This window comes from Saccopteryx bilineata, chromosome 5 (assembly GCF_036850765.1).
Source record: "Saccopteryx bilineata isolate mSacBil1 chromosome 5, mSacBil1_pri_phased_curated, whole genome shotgun sequence".
NCBI lineage: Eukaryota > Metazoa > Chordata > Mammalia > Chiroptera > Emballonuridae > Saccopteryx > Saccopteryx bilineata.
Genome location: NC_089494.1, coordinates 26115497 through 26134085, shown reverse-complemented (window position 1 = coordinate 26134085; position 18589 = coordinate 26115497). Strand labels below are relative to the sequence as shown.

At 35.8% G+C, this 18589-nt stretch overlaps 1 protein-coding gene across 5 annotated transcripts in view; it reads left to right on the top strand.

Moving 5' to 3' along the window:
- UNC80 (unc-80 homolog, NALCN channel complex subunit) overlaps window positions 1–18589 on the top strand; it is a 213369-nt gene that overhangs the window by 72445 nt on the left and 122335 nt on the right. For all 5 annotated transcript variants that reach the window (XM_066278794.1, XM_066278792.1, XM_066278791.1 and 2 more), the window contains exon 22: window positions 13060–13232. In XM_066278794.1, coding sequence (XP_066134891.1) covers window positions 13060–13232 — 173 coding nt within the window. The remainder of the gene's footprint in view (window positions 1–13059; window positions 13233–18589) is intronic.

Sequence of the window (18589 nt, the reverse complement as noted above, 5' to 3'; positions counted from 1 at the left end):
ATGGGCAGAGCATCGCCCCCTGGTGGGCAGAGCGTCGCCCCTGGTGGGCCTGCCCGGTCGGGTGCATGCGGGAGTCTGTCTGACTGTCTCTCCCTGTTTCCAGCTTCAGAAAAGTGAAAAAAAAAAATTGGGGGTTTTAAAGTGGGTGCGTCTTATACAGTGGTTGTAGTTATTTTACTTGCATTTCCCACTTTTTTGCACTTGTTGTCTTTGCACTCATTGTTTTGCACTTGTTACCAGTATATTACAATAGGTTACGTTTTGCTACATTCTGCCCAGAAATGGCTCAGAAAAGATTTTCGTACAGTGTTGAATTCAAGTTAACAGTGATCCAGTTTGCAAAAGTGAATGGAAATTGTGCTGCTGAAAGTAAGTTTTGTCCTCCTCCACCTGAGAAATCAATCTGAGGCTGGATATGGGCAGAAGAAATCCTACTGAAAACACCACATCAGAAGAAGGCCTTGAGAGGCAAGTCAGCAAAATGATCTGATTTAGAGAGAGAATTGAAGATATGGATTGAAGGGCAAAGGGCAATTGGAATTTCTGTGTCCACAAAGATGGTTCAGTATGGGGCAAGAAGAATTGCTGATGAAAGAGAAGTTACTGATTTCAAAGGAGGACACAATTGTGTTTCAGATTCATGAAACGGAATGGATTAAGCATGCATCCATGCACCAGACTTGCCCCAAAGATGCCTGAAAGCTATGAGCAGAAGCTCCTTGAATTTCATCGTTTTGTCATTCAATGTCAGAAGATATATCAGTTTGAGTTGGGACAGATTGCAAATGTGGATGACGTCCCCCTTCAATTTGGTGTCCTAAGTAACTGAACTGTTGATAAGAAGGGGGTGAAAACTGTAACTGTGAAGACAAGTGGACATGAAAAGAGCCATTATACAGTTGTTCTAGCTTGTTGTGCCAACAGAATCAAACTGCCTCCTATGCTGATTTTTTTTTAATTTTATTTTTTTTAATGGGGTGACATCAATAAATCAGGATACATATATTCAAAGATAACAAGTCCAGGTTATCTTGTCGTTCAATTATGTTACATACCCACCACCCAAAGTCAGATTGTCCTCCGTCACCCTCTATCTTGTTCTCTCTGTGCCCCTCCCCCTCCCCCTTTCCCTCCCCCATTCCCCCCTCCCCCCCGTAACCACCACACTCTTATCAATGTCTCTTAGTTTCACTATTATGTCCCACCTACGTATGGAATAATACAGTTCCTGGTTTTTTCTGATTTACCTATTTCGCTTCGTATCATGTTATCAAGATCCCACCATTTTGCTGTAAATGATCCGATGTCATCATTTCTTATGGCTGAGTAGTATTCCATAGTGTATATGTGCCACATCTTCTTTATCCAGTCATCTATTGACGGGCTTTTTGGTTGTTTCCATGTCCTGGCCACTGTGAACAATGCTGCAATGAACATGGGGCTGCATGTGTCTTTACGTATCAATGTTTCTGAGTTTTTGGGGTATATACCCAGTAGAGGGATTGCTGGGTCATAAGGTAGTTCTATTTTCAGTTTTTTGAGGAACCACCATACTTTCTTCCATAATGGTTGTACTACTTTACATTCCCACCAACAGTGGATGAGGGTTCCTTTTTCTCCACAGCCTCTCCAACATTTGCTATTACCTGTCTTGCTAATAATAGCTAATCGAACAGGTGTGAGGTGGTATCTCATTGCCGTTTTGATTTGCATTTCTCTAATAGCTAAAGAAGATGAGCATCTTTTCATATATCTGTTGGCCATTTGTATTTCTTCCTGGGAGAAGTGTCTGTTCATATCCTCTTCCCATTTTTTATTGGATTGTTTGTTTGTTTGTTGTTGAGTTTTATGAGTTCTTTGTATATTTTGGATATTAGGCCCTTATCTGAGCTGTTGTTTGAAAATATCATTTCCCATTTAGTTGGCTTTCTGTTTATTTTGCTATCAGTTTCTCTTGCTGAGCAAAAACTTTTTATTCTGATGTAGTCCCATTCATTAATTTTTGCCTTCACTTCTCTTGCCTGTGGAGTCAAATTCATAAAATGCTCTTTAAAACCCAGGTCCATGAGTTGAGTACCTATGTCTTCTTCTATGTACTTAATTGTTTCAGGTCTTATGTTTAGATCTTTGATCCATTTTGAGTTAATTTTTGTACAGGGGGAGAGACTGTAGTCCAGTTTCATTCTTTTGCATGTGGCTTTCCAGTTTTCCCAGCACCATTTATTGAAGAGGCTTTCTTTTCTCCATTGTGTGTTGTTGGCCCCTTTATCAAAAATTATTTGACTATATATATGTGGTTTTATTTCTGGACTTTCTATTCTGTTCCATTGGTCTGAGTGTCTATTTTTCTGCCAATACCATGCTGTTTTGATTGTCGTGGCCCTATAATAGAGTTTGAAGTCAGGTATTGTAATGCCCGCAGCTTCATTCTTTTTCTTTAGGATTGCTTTGGCTATTCGGGGTTTTTTATAGTTCCATATAAATCTGATGATTTTTTGCTCTATTTCTTTAAAAAACGTCATTGGAAGTTTGATGGGAATTGCATTAAATTTGTATATTGCTTTGGGTAATATAGCCATCTTGATTATATTTATTCTTCCTAGCCAAGAACAAGGTATATTCTTCCATCTCATTATATCTTTCTCAATTTCTCTTAACAATGGTTTATAGTTTTCATTATATAAGTCCTTTACATTCTTTGTTATGTTTATTCCTAAGTATTTTATTTTTTTTGTTGCAGTCGTGAAGGGGATTATTCTTTTGAGTTCATTCTCAATTGTTTCATTGTTGGCATATCTATGCTGATTTTCAAATGCAAAACAATGCCAAAAGAAGACATTCCTCAAGGAGTGATTGTCCACGTTCATGACAAGGGCTGGGTGGATCAAGATGGGATGAAGATCTGGTTTGAGAAAGTTTGAAGAAAGATACCAGTTGGGCTCTTACACAAACCTGCCCTGCTAGTGTTTGATCAGTTCAGGGCACATATAACAAAAAACACAAAGAAGATTGCTGCAGAGCAAAAAACAAAACTTGCCGTCATACCTTGAGTCTTGACATCCCAGCTCCAACCACTTGATGTCAGCATTAACAAACCCTTCAGAGCTGCCATGAGAGACAAGTGGAACCAATGGATGGAGCCTTCTGGGGATAATTTGACACCAGTAAGGAGAGTGAAGAAACCAACTATAGGAGAAGTCTATACCCAGGTGAAAAGATCCTGGGATAATATCAAGATTGAGATTGTTGTCAAGTCAATTAAGAAGTGTGAAGGCCTTCTCTGAGAGTAATGGCGGGGTAGGAAGCTATACCGATAAATCTCCCCCAAAACTCAGCAAGATCTTCAACCAGAAACAGAAAAACCTATACTTGGAGCTTCCAGATGCTTCGCAATACACCCAAAGGTATGATTGAGTGAAAAATTGGCTAAATATATAACCAAACCCCGAAGGAAATAGGGAATAAGAAATGCTCCGCCTTCCTCACTAACCTAAACAGGGCGGCTTTCTTTGGTAACTGTGAATATAGAAACTGAGGTGGGCAAAGGGGGTGAATAGATCCAGGCCGCCGCGGCACAAACGGCCAAACCAGGCTGTGGCATACAGATCCAAGCCGAGGAAAATCTGATCCTGTGGCAACCCGGGCAATACAAGCTAACACTCGCGCCAAACCCAAACAAAGAAAGACAAGCGGAGCGGCCATTTTACCCGGTCTCCTGGTCGGTGCGCAGTTAGTGGGCGAGAATTTCTTCCTAGGCCCCTAGAGTGGGTGCCCGTGTTGCCCCACGGAGAGGCAGGGTCAGAGGCCTTTCTGTGGGCCAAGGACAGAGTCTCTGGGCAGCCCCAGCGCCCTGGGAAAGCCACGCACGGGAGGGAGTGAGAACTAATTCCAACGGTGGAGATTTTCCGTGCTGGTGAGGGTTTCACTCAGAGGGAACCGCGGCCGGCCTCATATCCTGGTTTGCGCGCGCAGATAAGGAGTGAGTGATTCCTCCGAGTGCCTCGGCAGTGCGCGCCCGTGTTATCGCAGAGAGGGGCAGAGTCAGGGGCCTTTGTGTGGGCCAAAGCGGAATCTCAAGCCGCCCCAGCGCCTTGCAAAAGCCGCGCACGGGGACGGAGCGAGACTCAATTCCAACGCTGCAACTTTTCCCTGCGGTTGGGGGTTTCACTCAGAGCGTGAGACTGCTGGCTGGATATCCTGGTCGCAGACAGTGAGTGAGAGTTTCCTCCAAGCGCCCCCCAGAAGTGGGCGCCCGCTTGTGTTACCGGACAGAGTGGCAGAGCCAGTGGTCTTTGAGTGGGCGGAAAGCCCGCCTGATTATGCTAGCAGCTCTGACTGACTGAGCCTTACCCAGAGCCCTGTGCTGAGTGGAAATAGAGTGGGGAGTTGCCAGCTCTTTGAGCCTCTTACTATCCAGGCAGAGGCAGCAGCAACCCCATAGCTGGATTATCAGGCTACTAATTGAGGAAGGAAAGACTAGGAGAGAGGCTCCAGGAACACGGACTCTCTCACTGTCGGAGCCTATAAATGCTAATGAGCCTCGACTCCCACGAGACTAAAGCACAATACATGACATTGCCATAGAGACTTATCAACTGCAAGCCTCTACCTGAGCGTGCCAAAGGGGCAGAATCCGGGGTACAGAGTCACCGACCAGGAAGAGGGAGAGAAAAGAAAAAGCAAGAAGATAACCTCTCAAAATCAAGAATAATCTGCAGACTTTATAACCTATCACATTTTATTATATTTGTTCGTTTGTTTCTCTTATCTTCATTCTTGATACTTTTTTTTCCTCCTCCAATTTGACCGATTAACTCTCTACTGGTCTTACTCTCTCCTCTCCTTGAACTACACTACCCATAAGTGTTACATCTCCCATTATCTTTTCTCTTCTCTTCCTTTCTCTCTATGAGGGTTGCACTCCAAAACCCTTAACTCTCTCTCTCTCTCCTTTCTTTTTTCTTCTTTTAGTGGTTCCCTCTTTTTTTTCTCTCTCTCTCTTTCTTTTCTCCCTCTATATTAGTTTCTTCCTTTCTCCTTTACATCTCCTCTCATTCAAACCTCAATAACAAACAAATTATCTTATCTGGGACTCAAACCTATGTTTGTGGCATTTTGGGGGGTTTTTACTTCACCTTTTTAACTCACTAGCAGTGCTCCCATCCCTGGCTCTCCATATTATCTAGTTCTTGTTCCACTAAATACAATAGTAAGTTTTTAATTTGTCCCCCCATTTTTCCGTTTTCCTCTTATTCCTCTCATCATAACTTTTAGACAACCAACACCTAAAAGCAAATCATTTTATTCTTGACCCAAATTTTTTCCTTATTTGCTTTTTGTGGGTCCATACGCTCTTTTTTTTTCCTTTTTCTTTTTTTTTTTTCTTTTTTGCCCCTTTATTACTTTTCCCCAATTCAGGCCCTCCATCACAGGCATTGTTTGTTATAACTCACAGTCCACCACAAGATTTTCTCAAGAAAGAGGGGAGAGGAGAGGAGAGGAAAAAAGGAGGGGGGGAATAATTTCCTTTTTTTAAAAATTTTTATTTTATTTTATTTTTCTTTATTTCATTATTAATTTTTTTTTAAAAAAACAACTCTTTTCGATTTTTTATTTTTTTTAATTTTTTTTAACTTTTTATTCTTTATTAAATCTCATTAATACTATCAACAAAACCACCCTCAGATGCCATTAAGGAAGAGAAAATCGAATATCATGGATACAAAAGAAAGAGAGGTAACACAGCTAGATGAGGAAAAATCTATGGAGAAAAAATTTAATATACTGGAAACCTTGGAGCTAAATGACAGAGAATTCAAGATAGAAATACTAAAAATCCTCCGAGATATACAAGAAAACACAGAAAGGCAATATAGGGAGCTCAGAAAACAACTCAATGAACACAAAGAATATATGTCCAAGGAAATTGAAACTATAAAAACAAATCAAACAGAGATGAAAAACTCAATTCACAAGCTGAAAAACGAAGTAACAAGCTTAGCTAATAGAACAGGTCAGATAGAAGAGAGGATTAGTGAAATAGAAGACAAGCAACTTGAGGCACAACAGAGAGAAGAAGAAAGAGACTCAAAAATTAAAAAAAATGAGATAGCCCTACAAGAATTATCTGACTCCATCAAAAAGAATAACATAAGAATAATAGGTATATCAGAGGGAGAAGAGAGAGAAAATGGAATGGAGAACATACTCAAACAAATAATAGATGAGAACTTCCCAAGCCTGTGGAAAGAACTAAAGCCTCAAGTTCAAGAAGCAAACAGAACTCCAAGTTTTCTTGGCCCCAACAAACCTACTCCAAGGCATATCATAATGAAATTGACACAAACCAACAGCAAAGAAAAAATTCTCAAGGCAGCCAGGGAAATAAGAATACAACATATAAAGGAAGGCCCATTAGATTATCATCAGATTTCTCAGCAGAAACTCTACAAGCTAGAAGAGAGTGGACCCCAATATTTAAAGTCCTGAAAGAGAGGAACTTTCAGCCACGAATACTATACCCATCAAAGCTATCCTTCAAATACGAAGGAGAAATAAAAACATTCACAGATACAGAAAAGATGAGGGAATTTATCATCAGAAAACCCCCACTCCAGGAATTACTAAAGGGGGTTCTCCAATCAGATACAAAGAACAAAAAAAAAAAACAGAGCCACAAGTAAAAGCTCCAAGAACACAATAAAACCAAATTTAAACTGTGACAACAACAAAAAGAAAGAGGGGGAGAAGATGGAGATTAACAGTAGCAAAGGACAATGGAGTGCAAAAGTACTCACAAAATAGTTCGCTACAATGAACAGGGTAGGGACCCTTTTCATTACTCAAAGGTAACCACCATTGAAAAAACCACCACAGAAGCACATGAGATAAAAAAGATAGCAACAGAGGAAAGATGTATGGAATACAACCAAATAAAAACAAAAGATAGAAAAACGAAAGAGAAGGATCAAACTAGATACAAAACTAACAGAAAGCAAGATATAAAATGGCAATAGGGAACTCACAAGTATCAATAATTACACTAAATGTAAACGGATTAAACTCACCAATAAAAAGGCACAGAGTAGCAGAATGGATTAAAAAAGAAAATCCAACTGTATGCTGCCTACAGGAAACTCATCTAAGTAACAAGGATAAAAACAAATTCAAAGTGAAAGGCTGGAAAACAATACTCCAAGTAAATAACATCCAAAAAAAAGCAGGTGTAGCAATACTCATATCGGATAATGCTGACTACAAGACAGGAAAAGTACTCAGAGACAAAAATGGCCATTTCATAATGGCTAAGGGGACACTGAATCAAGAAGACATAACAATTCTTAATATATATGCACCAAACCAAGGAGCACCAAAATATATAAGACAGCTACTTATTGATCTTAAAACAAAAACTGACAAAAACACAATCATACTTGGAGACCTCAATACACCGCTGACGGCTCTAGATCGGTCATCCAAACAGAGAATCAACAAAGACATAGTGGCCTTAAACAAAACACTAGAGCACCTGGATATGATAGACATCTACAGGACATTTCATCCCAAAGTGACTGAGTATACATTTTTCTCCAGTGTACATGGATCATTCTCAAGAATTGACCATATGTTGGGCCACAAAAACAACATCAGCAAATTCAGAAAAATTGAAGTTGTACCAAGCATATTTTCTGATCATAAAGCCTTGAAACTAGAATTCAACTGCAAAAAAGAGGAAAAAAATCCCACAAAAATGTGGAAACTAAACAACATACTTTTAAAAAATGAATGGGTCAAAGAAGAAATAAGTGCAGAGATCAAAAGATATATACAGACTAATGAAAATGACAATACGACATATCAGAATCTATGGGATGCAGCAAAAGCAGTGATAAGAGGGAAGTTCATATCGCTTCAGGCATATATGAACAAACAAGAGAGAGCCCAAGTGAACCACTTAACTTCCCACCTTAAGGAACTAGAAAAAGAAGAACAAAGACAACCCAAAACCAGCCGAAGAAAGGAAATAATAAAAATCAGAGCAGAAATAAATGAATTAGAGAACAGAAAAACTATAGAAAAAATTAATAGAACAAGGAGCTGGTTCTTTGAAAAGATCAACAAAATTGACAAACCCTTGGCAAGACTTACCAAGGAAAAAAGAGAAAGAACTCATATAAACAAAATCCAAAATGAAAGAGGAGAAATCACCACGGACACTGTAGATATACAAAGAATTATTGTAGAATACTATGAAAAACTTTATGCCACTAAATTCAACAACCTAGAAGAAATGGATAAATTCCTAGAAAAATACAACCTTCCTAGACTGAGTCAAGAAGAAGCAGAAAGCCTAAACAGACCTATCAGTAGAGAAGAAATAGAAAAAACCATTAAAAACCTCCCCAAAAATAAAAGTCCAGGCCCTGACGGCTCTACCAGCGAATTTTATCAAACATTCAAAGAAGACTTGGTTCCTATTCTACTCAAAGTCTTCCAAAAAATTGAAGAAGAAGCAATACTTCCAAACACATTTTATGAGGCCAACATAACCCTCATCCCAAAACCAGGCAAGGATGGCACAAAAAAAGAAAACTACAGACCAATATCTCTAATGAATACAGATGCTAAAATACTAAACAAAATACTAGCAAATCGAATACAACAACATATTAAAAAAATAATACATCATGATCAAGTGGGATTCATCCCAGAATCTCAAGGATGGTTCAACATACGTAAAACGGTTAATGTAATATACCATATCAACAAAACAAAGAACAAAAACCACATGATCTTATCAATAGACGCAGAAAAGGCTTTCGATAAAATACAACACAATTTTATGTTTAAGACTCTCAACAAAATGGGTATAGAAGGAAAATATCTCAACATGATAAAGGCCATATATGATAAACCATCAGCTAACATCATATTAAATGGCACTAAACTGAAGGCTTTCCCCCTTAAATCAGGAACAAGACAGGGTTGTCCACTGTCTCCACTCTTACTTAATGTGGTACTAGAGGTTGTAGCCAGAGCAATCAGACAAGACAAAGAAATAAAAGGCATCCATATCAGAAAAGAAGAAGTAAAGGTATCACTTTTTGCAGATGATATGATCCTATACATCGAAAACCCCAAAGAATCCACAAAAAGACTACTAGAAACAATAAGCCAATACAGTAAGGTCGCAGGATACAAAATTAACATACAGAAGTCAATAGCCTTTCTATATGCCAACAATGAAACAACTGAGAAGGAACTCAAAAGAATAATCCCCTTCACGATTGCAACAAAAAAAATAAAATACTTAGGAATAAACATAACAAAGAATGTAAAGGACTTATATAATGAAAACTATAAACCATTGTTAAGGGAAATCGAAAAAGATATAATGAGATGGAAGAATATACCTTGTTCTTGGCTAGGAAGAATAAATATAATCAAGATGGCTATATTACCCAAAGCAATATACAAATTTAATGCAATTCCCATCAAACTTCCAATGACATTTTTTAAAGAAATAGAGCAAAAAATCATCAGATTTATATGGAACTATAAAAAACCCCGAATAGCCAAAGCAATCCTAAAGAAAAAGAATGAAGCTGGGGGCATAACAATACCTGACTTCAAACTCTATTATAGGGCCACGACAATCAAAACAGCATGGTATTGGCAGAAAAATAGACACTCAGACCAATGGAACAGAATAGAAAGTCCAGAAATAAAACCACATATATATAGTCAAATAATTTTTGATAAAGAGGCCAACAACACACAATGGAGAAAAGAAAGCCTCTTCAATAAATGGTGCTGGGAAAACTGGAAAGCCACATGCAAAAGAATGAAACTGGACTACAGTCTCTCCCCCTGTACAAAAATTAACTCAAAATGGATCAAAGATCTAAACATAAGACCTGAAACAATTAAGTACATAGAAGAAGACATAGGTACTCAACTCATGGACCTGGGTTTTAAAGAGCATTTTATGAATTTGACTCCAATGGCAAGAGAAGTGAAGGCAAAAATTAATGAATGGGACTACATCAGAATAAAAAGTTTTTGCTCAGCAAGAGAAACTGATAACAAAATAAACAGAAAGCCAACTAAATGGGAAATGATATTTTCAAACAACAGCTCAGATAAGGGCCTAATATCCAAAATATACAAAGAACTCATAAAACTCAACAACAAACAAACAAACAATCCAATAAAAAAATGGGAAGAGGATATGAATAGACACTTCTCCCAGGAAGAAATACAAATGGCCAACAGATATATGAAAAGATGCTCATCTTCTTTAGCTATTAGAGAAATGCAAATCAAAACGGCAATGAGATACCACCTCACACCTGTTCGATTAGCTGTTATTAGCAAGTCAGGTAATAGCAAATGTTGGAGAGGCTGTGGAGAAAAAGGAACCCTCATCCACTGTTGGTGGGAATGTAAAGTAGTACAACCATTATGGAAGAAAGTATGGTGGTTCCTCAAAAAACTGAAAATAGAACTACCTTATGACCCAGCAATCCCTCTATTGGGTATATATCCCCAAAACTCAGAAACATTGATACGTAAAGACACATGCAGCCCCATGTTTATTGCAGCATTGTTCACAGTGGCCAGGACATGGAAACAACCAAAAAGCCCGTCAATAGATGACTGGATAAAGAAGATGTGGCACATATACACTATGGAATACTACTCAGCCATAAGAAATGATGACATCAGAACATTTACAGCAAAATGGTGGGATCTTGATAACATGATACGATGCGAAATAAGTAAATCAGAAAAAAACAGGAACTGTATTATTCCATACGTAGGTGGGACATAATACTGAAACTAAGAGACATTGACAAGAGTGTGGTGGTTACGGGGGGGAGGGGGGGAATGGGAGAGGGATAGGGGGTGGGGAGGGGCACAAAGAAAACAAGATAGAAGGTGACAGAGGACAATCTGACTTTGGGTGGTGGGTATGCAACATAATTGAACGACAAGATAACCTGGACTTGTTATCTTTGAATATATGTATCCTGATTTATTGATGTCACCCCATTAAAAAAATAAAATTATAAAAAAAAAAAAAAAAAAAAAGAATTGTGGCATTTCAAATGCCATAGATGGAACTGAGGATGAGGCAATATATGAAGACAGTGATTCAACATCACACACAGATGTGGACAAACTAATGGATGGGAATTTTGACAGTGATGAGGAGTTGTATGAATTTTATGATGAATAAAAACTTGAGTTCAATAACTTTATGTAATACATTATTTTCAAATATCATGCCCCAAATTTAAGGTGCATCTTATACATGGGGAAATATGGTAATTTGATGGAACTGGAGCTTCAACTCAGAGAGTAAGACCTCTTATGTTTGGTGCCTTCTTATCAAATTTTTTCTGTACTTCTCTGTTGCAAATTTTTCTTCTTAGTAGAAAGGATAAAAGCAGAATTGAGTTGTTTATCCTCCTTTTGATTCCCTTACCTTCTCTTCTTCAAGTAATAGGCCAATATTTCCACTTTTACTCTTGTTACAAACATGTAATCATAGCACTTCTTATAAGCCTTAATTCATTCTAGATTTTGTTTTTCTCACCACTAGTCCTACAGATATTAACCATTGTTTCATATAGTCTTTATATTCCATTCATAAATAGAAATGACTTGGTCATCGAGTTTGCATCATTCACTACCTTAAATACAGTCTTCTCTGCTTGTGTTTAGAACACAAAACCATAAAATCTGAGACTAATATTGGAAATATTTTATGTGTGTTAGATTGGCAAGAGAATATGGCTTTGTACATTATTTTTGCCAATGTTCTCTGGTTTTTCAAAAATTACAAAAGAAATTATCTGAGATAATTCTTTTGAAATCTTTTGCAAAAGACAGTTATTTCAGCTATTCTAAAAGATCAAAACAACTTTATCTGCTAATCTTAAGTGCACTGTATTGTGCAACAACTAGTTATAATTTGCTACATCATACTTTGCCTTTGGCCATGTGAACTTCTATGTTTGAGTTTATCTTTCTTTCTCTCTCTCTTTCTTTCTTTCTTTTTCTTTCTTTATTTCCTTCTTTCTTTCTTTTTCCTTCCTTCTTTCCTTCCTTTCTCCCTCCCTCCCTCCCTTCCTTCCTTCCTTCCTTCCTTCCTCCCTTCCTTCTTTTCTTCTCTCTTTCTTTCTCTTTTTCTTTTCTTCCTTCCTCCCCACTCTCTGTCTCTTTCTTCTTTCTTCATTCCCTTACTTGCTTCCTTTCTTTTTTTTTAAATCTATGGATATAAATGATGCAGGTACATCCATTATAGATGCATTATCTTTTCCTTTCTCATTTAAATTATTTAATTTAATTACACATTTTTTTCTGTCTTTAAAGTTGTTAAAGAAAACAAACATCAAATATTCTTATGGTCCATTTAAATGTAATGTCCAAACTTCAATGCATTAAGATAAAATGCAGTAACAAATAGAATTTCTTTAAAAATCTCAAAATTATTCTGCAAATACAAAGTAAATCTGATGAATATTTAACAGAATTAAAATTACTTTCTGAGATCAGTTTCATTTTTTATACTTTTTCATATTCACTAAAGATATTTCATTTTAGAAATCATGTTATCTTTATTTGAGGGAAGATATTTCATTAATTGAGGCAATAGTTTGGAAATCCTGAGGTTAAATGACCAACTTCTAGAATTCTTTATGACAGTAAATAATTATTAATTTTTTCTTTGCAACTGATATATCAAAATATTGTTCTTGATATCAATTTATGTATCAGGTCTGAAATTGCACAATGATTACATGTTCAATAACAGTAGAAGTTAGGTGTTGATTACAAGAAGAGTTATTTTAAATACATCAAGAGTTTTATAAAAATTAAAAAGGGGACCTGGTAGCAAAATGATCAGACCCTATATCTGAATACTTGTGTAAAAGTTACATTTGCATATGCCATGTGTCTGTCACACTACAGAAAACATATTGTTATAATTATGAAGCTCTTTTTAACTGTGATTCTTTATGCTCTTTCTTCTTCATTCCTCCACTGCAGGTTGCCACAGTTTCGATGACCATCTGTCTCCCAACCAAGATGGTGGAAAAAGCAAAAACGTGGTGAATCTTGGAGCAATCCGACAAGGCATGAAACGCTTTCAATTTCTGTTAAACTGCTGTGAACCAGGGACCATTCCTGATGCATCCATCCTGGCAGCTGCCCTGGATCTTGTAAGTTGTTGGAAGAATTCACTCCTGTGGTTCCCCATTCCAATGAATTCTGCTAATGTATGGAAGCATGAATCCCTAATCTTACCCCTAACTGTAGGGTTTTATGTTTTGTCTTGTTTTGTTTTCTCAGCATTAGTGGCAAAAAGAGGAAGAAAGGTGGTGAGGTAAGGGAAGAAAAGAAAGGGGAAAATTTTTAATATGTTTCAGAAAGTAGAATGTATAACATCATGGTGAGGTAATAAATAGCATTTGGACAACTATCAGTGAAATAAGTTTTTGGTGACAGAGATAACAGATTGTCCTTCACTCACTGGGAAGGTCTAGGCCCCACACTTTCAGAGACTCAGAGCTGAAATCTTCACATAAATGTGTATCATATAATGACTTTATTGAACAGCTCTTTTCATTGACACATTTTCCACATGAGAGAACAAAAGCCCAAAGAGCTGAGATGACTTTGCTCCAGGTCACATAAGCTAGCCAGTGCTAAAACTATTAGCCAGTTTTCTGATTGCATTAGGGCTCTTTGAGCAATATTGTATGCTTTCTCTGTAAAATATATATATTCAAATATTTTCAGTTTTCTATAGAATTCAGCCTAAATGGTACGAGGTCAAGCTACAGCCAGAGAATGAAATCTCAAGATCCAAGAGGCTTAATGAACAAAGTATTCATCAATATTCTTAAAATAACTCCATTCAAAAATCAACTATCAGTTTGTTTTATGGGGGTTATTTTTCAAATCCTCAAATGTGTTGCTCTCTTAGTGACAAGCCTCACATTTTTCACATGCCCACATACCATATATAATGCTTAAAAGCTTAAAAGCAATTATTTCTTTTGTTTCTATATTGTCAATAAATGTTAATCAAATCATTCCAATTACTCAACTCAAGAGTCTCATTTTGCATTAATGATAACGCATTAATTAAAACTGAGTTCTTAACATTTTTGGTTTCAGGAATATTTTAATATATATATATATATTTTTTTTTCAAGTAAATCAGAATGACTGTCTATTGATACATTGAAAATATACTTAAATATATATGATCTCCATGATAAAAAAAAAAGATTGTGAATGGTCTATAATGGTCCAAAAGCATTTGAATCTTCTACAGAGCTTTCTTATTAAGTGGCTACAAATGAAGAATTCATAATAGGAAAAGATAAAATTTTCAACTTTAAAATTTTATGCCATATATATGTATCCTCCAAAGCAGTAACTTTAAACATTTTGGGGACATAGATTTTCTTTTAAATTGGATGAAAACTTTGGAAAATCTCCCAAGAGAAATCCACTTATAGATAAAATTTAGCAGATAATATCAGAAGGTTCCTGGATTCCCCCACAAAACCATCACTGAAACCAAAAATGATAAGAACTCAATTTTAATTAATGCATTATCATTAATGCAAAATGAGACTCTTGAGTTGAGTAATTGGAATGATTTGATTAGCATTTATTGACAATATAGAAACAAAAGAAATAATTGCTTTTAAGCTTTTAAGCGTTATATATGGTTTGTGGGCATGTGAGAACTGTGAGGCTTGTCACTAAGAGAGCAACACATTTGAGGATTTGAAAAATAACCCCCATAAACTGATAGTTGGTTTTTGAATGGAGATTGTTTTAAGAATATTGATGAATACTTTGTTCATTAAGCCTCTTGGATCTTGAGATTTCATTCCCTGGCTGTAGCTTGACCTCGTACCATTAAGTTAGGCTGAATCCCATAGAAAACTGAAAATCTATATTACTTCCCCCAAATGAAACTAGACTACTAGGTTCTCCTTTTTTACTTTCTTGTGGAACCTATGTTGGCCCAGCTTGACCTTCTCAATATTATAAATCTCATGGTAAGAAATAAAATAAAGAGAAGTTGATGCTGATAAGCAATGTCTTTTGAGCCTCAAAGTGAAGACGCATCTTCTGATAATTGGAGATGGCCAGCGATGGAGGAGCTGCATTCAGGGGGGGCCAGTGTACAGGGGGCTCAAGATGTGAGTGATTAGTATAAGCTTCTTGCATTCCTGAGAGTCTTCGATACCAGGTCAAGGCCAAGGAGCATGCAGAGATCAGAAGTCAGGACTCCAGAAGTCTGACTCAGTTGTTTAAAAGAGTCCAGTGGTTCCCATTATCTGATACAGAAAGGAGCCAGGTAGACCTGGTTGGTTGAATAAATGGGATTAGGTGGTGATGATGGTGACAATGGTGATGATAGCCATGGTGGTAGTGCTGGTGGTGGAGGCGATGGTGGTAGATGTGGTGAGAGAAGATAACAAAAGTAACATTTTCATTACATTTCATAGTTTATAAAGCATCTTCACATGAATTATCTTATTTCTTTATGTAAGAGAAAAGAATCAAACCAGGAAATGGTCCCCAAACAAGGGCATCCTTAAATTTCATTTCTTGAGTATAAAAAAATGAAAGAATTGAAGTCACAAGTGAACTAAGAAGAAAGGAAATGTGGCAGCATGTGCTAGGTGCTTGAATTAGAGTCATTTTCAGTGTTTATTGTCATTTGTACAGTTGTTCATACCTACTGATCTGAGTTAGGAGTACCTCAGGATTAATCTTTTATGAATGTCTCCTGCTAAATGTACATATATATTTAACTCTTGTTTCTTCTATATTTGGCTTCACTTAATATCTGATCTCAGTGGCCTCCTGTCTTTCAGAAATGCTTCACTTTTAAAATATGATTGTCAATGCATTTATTTTAGTCATATACATATATGTGTATAAGTATAGATAGAAATATCTATAATTCTACTTAAAAGAAGGAAATATGAATATAGAAATATATATAAATGTAGGTGTAGATATAAATGACATAGACAGATACATTGATGATAGATGATAGATGACAGGTAGATAGGCAGATAAAATGATGATATAGATACAGATATAGATATAAACATAGTTACAGATTCTGCCATTTTGTCAGATAAGATTTGGGAGACAAGGGGCAAAAATGAATGTGTTCAGTTCATCATCCTATCCTAGTTCAACATTTTTTCTCATCTCTTATTGTTTACTTTTGCTGGATATTGCATTTATATTTTAAGTGAAACTTAAATACAGTTTTTTATTATGACAATTTTTATTTCAGAAGTTTTCATTGTTTTGTTGCGTTAATCATAGAATTTAACAGTTATTTTTCAAGTTTGCAGTTTTCTTCAGAATCAAAAAGTATTATTAAATGAAAGTAATACTAACAATGTCATGTTCAAAGCCTTGCCAATCTGAAGGTTTTTGTTTTAAATAATCCTCTTGTCATGCTTGCAGTGACTATTAAATTTAGGGATAATTGGTTTAATTTTCAGTTCAGCACAGCTTTTCCTCATACTGTTTAGTAAAAGTTTAATAGATGCAACTATGAGGCATTTTTTAAAATAAATTTTATTAATGTTAATGGGATGACATTAATAAATCAGGGTACATATATTCAAAGAAACATGTCTAGGTTATCTTGTCATTAAATTATGTTGCATACCCCTCGCCCAGAGTCAGATTGTCCTCCATCACCCTCTATCTAGTTTTCTCTGTGCCCCTCCCCCTCCCCCTAACTCTCTCCCTCCCTCCCTCCTGCGTCCTCCTTCCCCCCACCCCTGGTAACCACCACACTCTTGTCCATGTTATGAGGCACTTTTATATGTAATCTACAAAGCTCAAAAAAGAAAAAGTAAATAGTTTAAATAAAAGGTACTTCTTGTCTGTTTTCTGTATATTTTAGGGGAATATTTTATCCTTTTTTTTTAACCCAGTTGAATATATAACATATACAGACATAGTGATTTCTAACTTATTGGTAATTTATTAGCATGAATAACACTACTAATGTCAGTTTGCATTAGGAACAATTTCAGGATTATAAGAAAGTGAATGGAAAACAGAAAGTTAGTAAGATCATAAAATTCTCCTTAGTTTGTGAGATGGAGAAAATCTGATTCATGTTAAATTATATAACTTTGCAAGTAGATAGCATTAGGAGGAATGGTTATATAATTTTTATCCAAACTGGGACACTTTGAAGAGGGAAAAGGAGTGCTTCAATAAGTGTACCAGTTAAACAGAAATGAACTGTAACTCTCCAGGGAAAATGAGACATTTGTTAATAGGTTGAGTCGCACTTTCAGGTTCACTGCATCACATTGGAACTTAACGTCACAAGACGAGTTGGCGATCAATGCAAATTAGTTCCTTTCAAGGAAATAGCAATATACTCAGGAAAGAAGCTATCAAAACCAATTAATACTGTGTCCTTTTTTGAATCATAAGAAAAGTTGAAGTAATTTAGTAAGAGCCAAAAGTAAATCTTTCAATTATTCATTTCATTAGTAGTTCTCTTATATTATCAAATTTAAAAAAATGTTCTATGAAACATAGAATAAAAAGAATATATGTCATAAATACATAGAGTTTAAAGAAAATATTAAATGTCACATATATACAACACACCTTAAAGAATAGGGCATTTCCAATTTCTTTAAAGTACCCTCTTCTTGCCAATATATATATAGTCCAACATTTTTATTTTTACCTATATGATACATTAAAGTAATAACACTTTATATTTCAACCTAAAATTTGAAATGTCTATTCATGGGTTTATTTCCTATTAATGTTTCTTTTTGGTGAAAATTCTTATTAATGTTTTTACTATTTCATTGGAGGATCATTTATCTTTTTATTAATACTTTTAAGAGATAATTAAATAGTGTGAACAATAATCTATTTTCTGTTTATAATTACATAATCTCCCAGTTTGTGGCTTATTTTTTCTTTATTTTTTTATGCTGTATTTTAATGAAAAGAAAACTTTAATGTAATTTAATTAATCAAAAATTTCCTCTGTGGATAACATTTTTACAACTATTAAAAGCAATTCAAGGTAATAAGTACAGTCTTATATTTTTCCCTAAAAGTTTTAAAATGCATATTTTGCACTTAGATATTTAACTAGAATGTACTGTGTCAGTGACGAGGCATAAGACTTTGTTTTCTTTCTTTTCCTTTTTTTCACATGGACAAATAATTATCCTAGTATAGTACATTGACTACTTCAATCTTTTTTTGCTGATGTGCATGTGTGTTTCAATTTATAAATTCTAAGGTTTTGCAATGTATTGATTTACTGTTGATTTCTAATTTCATTTTCAGATAGTGGCTCTTTGAAATTAATTTAGACTTGCTCTATGAACTAGATCATTATCCATTTTCATAAATATTCCATGTATGGTTAAAAAGCTGTGTATTTTCCAGTTGCTGGGTATAGTGTTTTATATTCAAATCTACATCCTTAGGGTTTTTCCCCCCTCACTGCTTGATCTGTCAGTTACTAAATTAA